This window comes from Oncorhynchus nerka, linkage group LG23 (genome assembly GCF_034236695.1).
Source record: "Oncorhynchus nerka isolate Pitt River linkage group LG23, Oner_Uvic_2.0, whole genome shotgun sequence".
Classification (NCBI taxonomy): Eukaryota; Metazoa; Chordata; class Actinopteri; order Salmoniformes; family Salmonidae; genus Oncorhynchus; species Oncorhynchus nerka.
Window position 1 is genome coordinate 59,326,764 of NC_088418.1, and position 12,069 is coordinate 59,338,832.

General features: G+C 42.9%; 1 protein-coding gene across 3 annotated transcripts in view; it reads left to right on the plus strand.

The window, feature by feature from the left end:
* anks1b (ankyrin repeat and sterile alpha motif domain containing 1B) overlaps positions 1-12,069 on the plus strand; it is a 414,498-nt gene that overhangs the window by 158,917 nt on the left and 243,512 nt on the right. For all 3 annotated transcript variants that reach the window (XM_065008369.1, XM_065008370.1, XM_065008371.1), the window contains one exon: positions 9,139-9,240. In XM_065008369.1, the coding sequence (XP_064864441.1) occupies positions 9,139-9,240 (102 nt within the window). The remainder of the gene's footprint in view (positions 1-9,138; positions 9,241-12,069) is intronic.

Below are 12,069 nucleotides of genomic sequence, written 5' to 3' on the forward strand. Positions count from 1 at the left end.
GAGAGAGACAGTAGTTGATATGTAGAGGGAGAGAGAGTAGATGATATGGAGAGAGACAGTAGTTGATACGTAGAGGGAGAGAGAGTAGATGATATGGAGAGAGAGACAGCAGTTGATACGTAGAGGAGAGAGAGTAGATGATATGTAGAGAGAGACAGTAGTTGATATGTAGAGGAGAGAGAGTAGATGATATGGAGAGAGAGACAGTAGTTGATACGTAGAGGAGAGAGAGTAGATGATATATATATAGAGAGAGACAGTAGTTGATATGTAGAGAGAGAGACAGTAGTTGATATGTAGAGGGAGAGAGAGTAGATGATATATAGAGAGAGAGACAGTAGTTGATACGTAGAGGGGGAAGAGTAGATGATATGGAGAGAGAGAGAGAGAGAGACAGTAGTTTATATGTAGAGGGAGAGAGAGTAGATGATATGGAGAGAGAGACAGTAGTTGATATGTAGAGGGAGAGAGAGTAGATGATATGGAGAGAGAGAGACAGTAGATGATATGTAGAGAGAGACAGTAGTTGATATGTAGAGGAGAGAGAGTAGATGATATGGAGAGAGAGAGACAGTAGATGATATGGAGAGAGAGACAGTAGTTGATATGTAGAAGGAGAGAGAGTAGATGATATGGAGAGAGAGACAGTAGTTGATATGTAGAGGGAGAGAGAGTAGATGATATGGAGAGAGAGAGACAGCAGTTGATACGTAGAGGAGAGAGAGTAGATGATATGGAGAGAGAGACAGTAGATGATATGTAGAGAGAGACAGTAGTTGATATGTAGAGGGAGAGAGAGTAGATGATATGGAGAGAGAGACAGTAGTTGATACGTAGAGGGAGAGAGAGTAGATGATATATATATAGAGAGAGACAGTAGTTGATATGTAGAGAGAGAGACAGTAGTTGATATGTAGAGGAGAGAGAGTAGATGATATATAGAGAGAGAGACAGTAGTTGATACGTAGAGGGAGAGAGTAGATGATATGGAGAGAGAGAGAGAGAGAGACAGTAGTTTATATGTAGAGGGAGAGAGAGTAGATGATATGGAGAGAGACAGTAGTTGATATGTAGAGGGAGAGAGAGTAGATGATATGGAGAGAGAGAGACAGTAGATGATATGTAGAGAGAGACAGTAGTTGATATGTAGAGGAGAGAGAGTAGATGATATGGAGAGAGAGAGACAGTAGATGATATGGAGAGAGAGACAGTAGTTGATATGTAGAAGGAGAGAGAGTAGATGATATGGAGAGAGAGACAGTAGTTGATATGTAGAGGAGAGAGAGTAGATGATATGGAGAGAGAGAGACAGCAGTTGATACGTAGAGGGAGAGAGAGTAGATGATATGGAGAGAGAGAGACAGTAGATGATATGTAGAGAGACAGTAGTTGATATGTAGAGGGAGAGAGAGTAGATGATATGGAGAGAGAGAGACAGTAGTTGATACGTAGAGGAGAGAGAGTAGATGATATGGAGAGAGAGACAGTAGTTGATACGTAGAGGAGAGTAGATGATATGGAGAGAGAGAGACAGTAGTTGATATGTAGAGGGAGAGAGAGTAGATGATATGGAGAGAGACAGTAGTTGATACGTAGAGGAGAGAGAGTAGATGATATATATATAGAGAGAGACAGTAGTTGATATGTAGAGAGAGACAGTAGTTGATATGTAGAGGGAGAGAGAGTAGATGATATATAGAGAGAGACAGTAGTTGATACGTAGAGAGGGAGAGAGTAGATGATATGGAGAGAGAGAGAGAGACAGTAGTTGATATGTAGAGGGAGAGAGAGTAGATGATATGGAGAGAGAGAGACAGCAGTTGATACGTAGAGGGAGAGAGAGTAGATGATATGTAGAGAGAGACAGTAGTTGATATGTAGAGGAGAGAGAGTAGATGATATGGAGAGAGAGACAGTAGTGATACGAGAGGAGAGAGAGTAGATGATATGGAGAGAGAGAGTAGTTGGTACGTAGAGGAGAGAGAGTAGATGATATGGAGAGAGAGACAGTAGTTGATATGTAGAGGGAGAGAGAGTAGATGATATGGAGAGAGAGACAGTAGTTGATACGTAGAGGGAGAGAGAGTAGATGATATATATATAGAGAGAGACAGTAGTTGATATGTAGAGAGAGAGACAGTAGTTGATATGTAGAGGGAGAGAGAGTAGATGATATATATATATAGAGAGAGAGACAGTAGTTGATATGTAGAGGGAGAGAGAGTACATGATCTAGAGAGAGAGAGACAGGAGTTGATATGTAGAGGGAGAGAGAGTAGATGTTATATATATATATATAGAGAGAGAGACAGTAGTTGATATGTAGAGAGAGAGAGAGTAGATGATATATATATAGAGAGAGACAGTAGTTGATATGTAGAGGGAGAGAGAGTAGATGATATGGAGAGAGAGACAGTAGTTGATACGTAGAGGGAGAGAGAGTAGATGATATGGAGAGAGAGACAGCAGTTGATACGTAGAGGGAGAGAGAGTAGATGATATGTAGAGAGAGACAGTAGTTGATATGTAGAGGGAGAGAGAGTAGATGATATGGAGAGAGAGACAGTAGTTGATACGTAGAGGAGAGAGAGTAGATGATATGGAGAGAGAGAGACAGTAGTTGATATGTAGAGGAGAGAGAGTAGATGATATATATATATAGAGAGAGACAGTAGTTGATATGTAGAGGGAGAGAGAGTAGATGATATGGAGAGAGAGACAGTAGTTGATACGTAGAGGGAGAGAGAGTAGATGATATGGAGAGAGAGAGACAGCAGTTGATACGTAGAGGGAGAGAGAGTAGATGATATGTAGAGAGAGACAGTAGTTGATATGTAGAGGGAGAGAGAGTAGATGATATGGAGAGAGAGACAGTAGTTGATACGTAGAGGGAGAGAGAGTAGATGATATATATATAGAGAGAGACAGTAGTTGATATGTAGAGAGAGAGACAGTAGTTGATATGTAGAGGGAGAGAGAGTAGATGATATATAGAGAGAGAGACAGTAGTTGATACGTAGAGGGGGAGAGAGTAGATGATATGGAGAGAGAGAGAGAGAGAGACAGTAGTTTATATGTAGAGGGAGAGAGAGTAGATGATATGGAGAGAGAGACAGTAGTTGATATGTAGAGGGAGAGAGAGTAGATGATATGGAGAGAGAGAGACAGTAGATGATATGTAGAGAGAGACAGTAGTTGATATGTAGAGGAGAGAGAGTAGATGATATGGAGAGAGAGACAGTAGATGATATGGAGAGAGAGACAGTAGTTGATATGTAGAAGGAGAGAGAGTAGATGATATGGAGAGAGAGACAGTAGTTGATATGTAGAGGGAGAGAGAGTAGATGATATGGAGAGAGAGAGACAGCAGTTGATACGTAGAGGGAGAGAGAGTAGATGATATGGAGAGAGAGAGACAGTAGATGATATGTAGAGAGAGACAGTAGTTGATATGTAGAGGGAGAGAGAGTAGATGATATGGAGAGAGAGACAGTAGTTGATACGTAGAGGGAGAGAGAGTAGATGATATATATATAGAGAGAGACAGTAGTTGATATGTAGAGAGAGAGACAGTAGTTGATATGTAGAGGGAGAGAGAGTAGATGATATATAGAGAGAGAGACAGTAGTTGATACGTAGAGGGGGAGAGAGTAGATGATATGGAGAGAGAGAGAGAGAGAGACAGTAGTTTATATGTAGAGGGAGAGAGAGTAGATGATATGGAGAGAGAGACAGTAGTTGATATGTAGAGGGAGAGAGAGTAGATGATATGGAGAGAGAGAGACAGTAGATGATATGTAGAGAGAGACAGTAGTTGATATGTAGAGGGAGAGAGAGTAGATGATATGGAGAGAGAGAGACAGTAGATGATATGGAGAGAGAGACAGTAGTTGATATGTAGAAGGAGAGAGAGTAGATGATATGGAGAGAGAGACAGTAGTTGATATGTAGAGGGAGAGAGAGTAGATGATATGGAGAGAGAGAGACAGCAGTTGATACGTAGAGGGAGAGAGAGTAGATGATATGGAGAGAGAGAGACAGTAGATGATATGTAGAGAGAGACAGTAGTTGATATGTAGAGGGAGAGAGAGTAGATGATATGGAGAGAGAGAGACAGTAGTTGATACGTAGAGGGAGAGAGAGTAGATGATATGGAGAGAGAGACAGTAGTTGATACGTAGAGGGAGAGAGAGTAGATGATATGGAGAGAGAGAGACAGTAGTTGATATGTAGAGGGAGAGAGAGTAGATGATATGGAGAGAGAGACAGTAGTTGATACGTAGAGGGAGAGAGAGTAGATGATATATATATAGAGAGAGACAGTAGTTGATATGTAGAGAGAGAGACAGTAGTTGATATGTAGAGGGAGAGAGAGTAGATGATATATAGAGAGAGAGACAGTAGTTGATACGTAGAGGGGGAGAGAGTAGATGATATGGAGAGAGAGAGAGAGAGAGACAGTAGTTGATATGTAGAGGGAGAGAGAGTAGATGATATGGAGAGAGAGAGACAGCAGTTGATACGTAGAGGGAGAGAGAGTAGATGATATGTAGAGAGAGACAGTAGTTGATATGTAGAGGGAGAGAGAGTAGATGATATGGAGAGAGAGAGACAGTAGTTGATACGTAGAGGGAGAGAGAGTAGATGATATGGAGAGAGAGAGACAGTAGTTGGTACGTAGAGGGAGAGAGAGTAGATGATATGGAGAGAGAGAGACAGTAGTTGATATGTAGAGGGAGAGAGAGTAGATGATATGGAGAGAGAGACAGTAGTTGATACGTAGAGGGAGAGAGAGTAGATGATATATATATAGAGAGAGACAGTAGTTGATATGTAGAGAGAGAGACAGTAGTTGATATGTAGAGGGAGAGAGAGTAGATGATATATATATATAGAGAGAGAGACAGTAGTTGATATGTAGAGGGAGAGAGAGTACATGATCTAGAGAGAGAGAGACAGGAGTTGATATGTAGAGGGAGAGAGAGTAGATGTTATATATATATATATATAGAGAGAGACAGTAGTTGATATGTAGAGAGAGAGAGAGTAGATGATATATAGAGAGAGAGACAGTAGTTGATACGTAGAGGGGGAGAGAGTAGATGATATGGAGAGAGAGAGAGAGAGAGAGACAGTAGTTGATACGTAGAGGGGGAGAGAGTAGATGATATGGAGAGAGAGAGAGACAGTAGTTGATACGTAGAGGGAGAGAGAGTAGATGATATAGAGAGAGAGAGACAGGAGTTGATACGTAGAGGGAGAGAGAGTAGATGATATGGAGAGAGAGACAGTAGTTGATACGTAGAGGGAGAGAGAGTAGATGATATGGAGAGAGAGACAGTAGTTGATACATAGAGGGAGAGAGAGTAGATGATATGGAGAGAGAGAGACAGTAGTTGATATGTAGAGGGAGAGAGAGTAGATGATATGGAGAGAGAGAGACAGTAGTTGATACGTAGAGGGAGAGAGAGTAGATGATATGTAGAGGGAGAGAGAGTAGATGATATGGAGAGAGAGAGACAGTAGTTGATATGTAGAGAGAGAGAGAGTAGATGATATATAGAGAGAGAGACAGTAGTTGATACGTAGAGGGAGAGAGAGTAGATGATATATAGAGAGAGAGACAGTAGTTGATACGTAGAGGGAGAGAGAGTAGATGATATGGAGAGAGAGAGACAGTAGTTGATACGTAGAGGGGGAGAGAGTAGATGATATGGAGAGAGAGAGAGAGAGAGACAGTAGTTGATATGTAGAGAGAGAGAGAGTAGATGATATATAGAGAGAGAGACAGTAGTTGATACGTAGAGGGAGAGAGAGTAGATGATATGTAGAGAGAGAGACAGTAGTTGATACGTAGAGGGAGAGAGAGTAGATGATATGGAGAGAGAGAGACAGTAGTTGATATGTAGAGGGAGAGAGAGTAGATGGTATGTAGAGAGAGACAGTAGTTGATACGTAGAGGGAGAGAGAGTAGATGATATGGAGAGAGAGACAGTAGTTGATACGTAGAGGGAGAGAGAGTAGATGATATGTAGAGAGAGACAGTAGTTGATATGTAGAGGGAGAGAGAGTAGATGATATGTAGAGAGAGACAGTAGTTGATACGTAGAGGGAGAGAGAGTAGATGATATGGAGAGAGAGAGACAGTAGTTGATATGTAGAGGGAGAGAGAGTAGATGATATGGAGAGAGAGAGACAGTAGTTGATACGTAGAGGGGAGAGAGAGTAGATGATATGGAGAGAGAGACAGAAGTATACGTTGAGACGATGATATGAGAGAGAGAGAGAGACAGAGTTGATATGGAGAGAGAGAGAGATGATATGGAGAGAGAGAGACAGTAGTTGATACGTAGAGGGAGAGAGAGTAGATGATATGTAGAGAGAGACAGTAGTTGATATGTAGAGGGAGAGAGAGTAGATGATATGGAGAGAGAGAGACAGTAGTTGATACGTAGAGGGAGAGAGAGTAGATGATATGTAGAGAGAGACAGTAGTTGATATGTAGAGGGAGAGAGAGTAGATGATATGGAGAGAGAGAGACAGTAGTTGATACGTAGAGGAGAGAGAGTAGATGATATGTAGAGAGAGACAGTAGTTGATATGTAGAGGGAGAGAGAGTAGATGATATGGAGAGAGAGACAGTAGTTGATATGTAGAGGGAGAGAGAGTAGATGATATGGAGAGAGAGAGACAGTAGTTGATACGTAGAGGGAGAGAGAGTAGATGATATGGAGAGAGAGAGACAGTAGTTGATATGTAGAGGGAGAGAGAGTAGATGATATGGAGAGAGAGAGACAGTAGTTGATATGTAGAGGGAGAGAGAGTAGATGATATGTAGAGAGAGACAGTAGTTGATATGTAGAGGGAGAGAGAGTAGATGATATGGAGAGAGAGACAGTAGTTGATATGTAGAGGGAGAGAGAGTAGATGATATGGAGAGAGAGAGACAGTAGTTGATACGTAGAGGGAGAGAGAGTAGATGATATGTAGAGGGAGAGAGAGTAGATGATATGGAGAGAGAGAGACAGTAGTTGATATGTAGAGGGAGAGAGAGTAGATGATATATAGAGAGAGAGACAGTAGTTGATACGTAGAGGGAGAGAGAGTAGATGATATGGAGAGAGAGAGAGAGAAGGGGACAGTAGTTGATATGGAGAGAGAGACAGTAGTTGATATGTAGAGAGAGAGTAGATGATATGGAGAGAGAGACAGTAGTTGATATGTAGAGAGAGAGTAGATGATATGGAGAGAGAGACAGTAGTTGATATGTAGAGAGAGAGTAGATGATATGGAGAGAGAGAGAGAGAGTAGATGATATGGAGAGAGAGACAGTAGTTGATATGTTGAGAGAGACAGTAGTTGATATGTAGAGAGAGAGTAGATGATATGGAGAGAGAGACAGTAGTTGATATGTAGAGAGAGAGTAGATGATATGGAGAGAGAGACAGTAGTTGATATGTAGAGAGAGTAGATGATATGGAGAGAGAGAGAGAGAGTAGATGATATGGAGAGAGAGACAGTAGTTGATATGTTGAGAGAGACAGTAGTTGATATGTAGAGAGAGAGTAGATGATATGGAGAGAGAGACAGTAGATGACCGTAGATATGAAGAGAGAGGGGGACAATATATGATATATATATAGAGAGAGAAGGGGATAGTAGATATGGAGAGAGAAAGGGGGGACAGTTGATGATATGGAGAGAGAGAGAAAGGGGGACAGTAGATGATATGGAGAGAGAGGGGGGACAGGGACAGTTGATATGGAGAGAGAGAGAGGGGACAGAGACAGTAGATGATATGGAGAGAGAGGGGGGACAGGGACAGTTGATATGGAGAGAGAGAGAGGGGACAGAGACAGTAGATGATATGGAGAGAGAGAGAATATATATATATGGAGAGTAGATGATATGTAGATGATATGGAGAGAGAGAGGGGGACAGAGACAGTAGATGAGATGGGGACAGAGACAGTTGATGATATTGAGAGAGAGAGAGGACAGTAGAGGATATGGAGAGAGGACAGTAGAGGATATGGAGAGAGGACAGTAGAGGATATGGAGAGAGGACAGTAGAGGATATGGAGAGAGAGAGAGGACAGTAGAGGATATGGAGAGAGAGAGGACAGTAGAGGATATGGAGAGAGGACAGTAGAGGATATGGAGAGAGGACAGTAGAGGATATGGAGAGAGAGAGAGGACAGTAGAGGATATGGAGAGAGAGAGGACAGTAGAGGATATGGAGAGAGGACAGTAGAGGATATGGAGAGAGAGAGAGGACAGTAGAGGATATGGAGAGAGAGAGAGAGAGAGAGAGAGGACAGTAGAGGATATGGAGAGAGGACAGTAGAGGATATGGAGAGAGAGGACAGTAGAGGATATGGAGAGGGAGAGAGAGGACAGTATAGGATATGGAGAGAGAGAGAGAGGACAGTAGAGGATATGGAGAGAGAGAGGACAGTAGAGGATATGGAGAGTGAGAGAGGGGGACAGAGACAGTAAATGATATGGAGAGAGAGGACAGTAGAGGATATGGAGAGAGAGAGAGGACAGTAGAGGATATGGAGAGAGAGGACAGTAGAGGATATGGAGAGAGAGAGGACAGTAGAGGATATGGAGAGAGAGCGGGAGAGTGGTCTTGTCCTACAATCCCCTCCTCTCCCCCCTTATTTTCCTCAATCACTGTTTCCTTTGTTGTCTTGTTGCACTTCCTGTAAGGAACCCCGGGCAGCCATATTGTTTTTGTCAGTGGGGCTTATTTACGTAGATGAGTGACAGGCCTGTACCGGTGTACTGTCTGACCCATGTCATCCACCCAACCTTCTCCTCTATCCATCAATCTGTGTGTGTGATACAGGATGGACACAGCTAGCTTCCTCTGTCGGTAAATTGTCAGACAGAAATACATTGTGGATGTTTTCCTTGTAAATTTCTCCAAGTGAGTATATTTAGGATCTTTGTCCTCCTACATGCAACACTTTACAGTGCTTCCCCTTTCAAATGTGTATATAGATTTACTTGTTAAGGGAGTGTGTGCAAGAGGCTAGATTTGTGTGTGTGTGTGTGTGCGCTTGCTCGTGTGTGAGTGTCGGCTGGGTGCCTGTCTGACCCATGGTTTCGGTCTTCTGTCTGTCTGTTGCAGGTATTGATGCCAACATCACAGACTGCCAGGGAAGGACAGCTCTGGAGATCCTCAGAGAACACCCCGCACAGAAGTCCCAGCAAATCACTGCACTCATGCAAGGTAACACACATTAACACACACACATTAATATACACGCACATTAACATACACGCACATTAACATACACGCACATTAACATACACACACATTAACACACACACATTAACATACACACACATTAACATACACGCACATTAACATACACACACATTAACACACACACATTAACATACACGCACATTAACATACACGCACATTAACAAATCAAATCAAATCAATTTTATTTTAAAATTTTTTATTTTATATAGCCCTTCGTACATCAGCTGATATCTCAAAGTGCTGTACAGAAACTGAGCCTAAAACCCCAAACAGCAAGCAATGCAGGTGTAGAAGCACGGTGGCTAGGAAAAACTCCCTAGAAAGGCCAAAACCCAGGAAGAAACCTAGAGAGAAACCAGGCTATGTGGGGTGGCCAGTCCTCTTCTGGCTGTGCCGGGTGGAGATTATAACAGAACATTCAAATGTTCATAAATGATCAGCATGGTCGAATAATAATAAGGCAGTTGAAACTGGAGCAGCAGCACGGTCAGGTGGACTGGAGACAGCAAGGAGTCATCATGTCAGGTAGTCCTAGGGCATGGTCCTAGGGCTCAGGTCCTCCGAGAGAGAGAAAGAGAGAATTAGAGAACGCACACTTAGATTCACACAGGACACCGAATAGGACAGGAGAAGTACTCCAGATATAACAAACTGACCCTAGCCCCCCGACACATAAACTACTGCAGCATAAATAATGGAGGCTGAGACAGGAGGGGTCAGGTGACACTGTGGCCCCATCCGAGGACACCCCCGGACAGGGCCAAACAGGAAGGATATAACCCCACCCACTTTTCCAAAGCACAGCCCCCACACCACTAGAGGGATATCTTCAACCACCAACTTACCATCCTGAGACAAGGCTGAGTATAGCCCACAAAGATCTCCGCCATGGCACAACCCAAGGGGGGGCGCCAACCCAGACAGGATGACCACATCAGTGAATCAACCCACTCAGGTGACGCACCCCTTCCAGGGACGGCATGAGAGAGCCGCAGTAAGCCAGTGACTCAGCCCCTGTAAAAGGGTTAGAGGCAGAGAATCCCAGTGGAAAGAGGGGAACCGGCCAGGCAGAGACAGCAAGGGCGGTTCGTTGCTCCAGAGCCTTTCCGTTCACCTTCCCACTCCTGGGCCAGACTACACTCAATCATATGACCCACTGAGAGATGAGTCTTCAGTAAAGACTTAAAGGTTGAGACCGAGTTTGCGTCTCTGACATGGGTAGGCAGACCGTTCAATAAAAATGGAGCTCTATAGGAGAAAGCCCTGCCTCCAGCTGTTTGCTTAGAAATTCTAGGGACAATTAGGAGCCCTGCGTCTTGTGACCGTAGCGTACGTGTAGGTATGTACGGCAGGACCAAATCAGAGAGATCGGTAGGAGCAAGCCCATGTAATGCTTTGTAGGTTAGCAGTAAAACCTTGAAATCAGCCCTTGCTTTGACAGGAAGCCAGTGTAGAGAGACTAGCACTGGAGTAATATGATCAAATGATTTGGTTCTAGTCAGGATTCTAGCAGCCGTATTTAGCACTAACTGAAGTTTATTTAGTGCTTTATCCGGGTAGCCGGAAAGTAGAGCATTGCAGTAGTCTAACCTAGAAGTGACAAAAGCATGGATTAATTTTTCTGCATCATTTTTGGACAGAAAGTTTCTGATTTTTGCAATGTTATGTAGAGGGAAAAAAGCTGTCCTTGAAATGGTCTTGATATTCTTCAAAAGAGAGATCAGGGTCCAGAGTAAAGCCGAGGTCCTTCACAGTTTTATTTGAGACGACTGTACAACCATTAAGATTAATTGTCAGATTCAACAGAAGATCTCTTTGTTTCTTGGGACCTAGAACAAGCATCTCTGTTTTGTCCAAGTTTGTCTGAAACACATGCTTCTAGCAAGGGCAATTTTGGGGCTTCACCATGTTTCATTGAAATGTACAGCTGTGTGTCATCCGCATAGCAGTGAAAGTTTACATTATGTTTTCGAATAACATCCCCAAGAGGTAAAATATATAGTGAAAACAATAGTGGTCCTAAAACGGAACCTTGAGGAACACCGAAATTTACAGTTGATTTGTCAGAGGACAAACCATCCACAGAGACAAACTGATATCTTTCCGACAGATAAGATCTAAACCAGGCCAGAACTTGTCCGTGTAGACCAATTTGGGTTTCCAATCTCTCCAAAAGAATGTGGTGATCGATGGTATCAAAAGCAGCACTAAGGTCTAGGAGCACGAGGACAGATGCAGAGCCTCGGTCCGATGCCATTAAAATGTAATTTACCACCTTCACAAGTGCAGTCTCAGTGCTATGATGGGGTCTAAAACCTCAAATCTAAAACATTAACATACACGCACATTAACATACACACACATTAACATACACGCGCATTAACATACACACGCATTAACATACACACACATTAACATACACACACATTAACATACACACACATTAACATACACATGCATTAACATACACACACATTAACATACACACACATTAACATACACACACGTACCCATGTGTTTACACACCGTTCTCTCTCTCCCTCATCGTGACAGTGTACGTGGTTGTTTAGAGTACCGGGCGGTGTAGTGTCCGGATGTGTGCAGATTGTGTGCAGATTGAGACAAGTCGTTCCAGGAAGTTTATTTGTCCAATGGGGAACAAGAACAATGTGAGCCCTCTGTGTTGCTCTTCCTATACACAGGGGGGGGGGGTTCTCTTACGCAACCTAATGCTTCAGCCATTGTCTTCTGCTCTCAGAGAACGATGCACTGTTGTCACTAGTCCTGAGG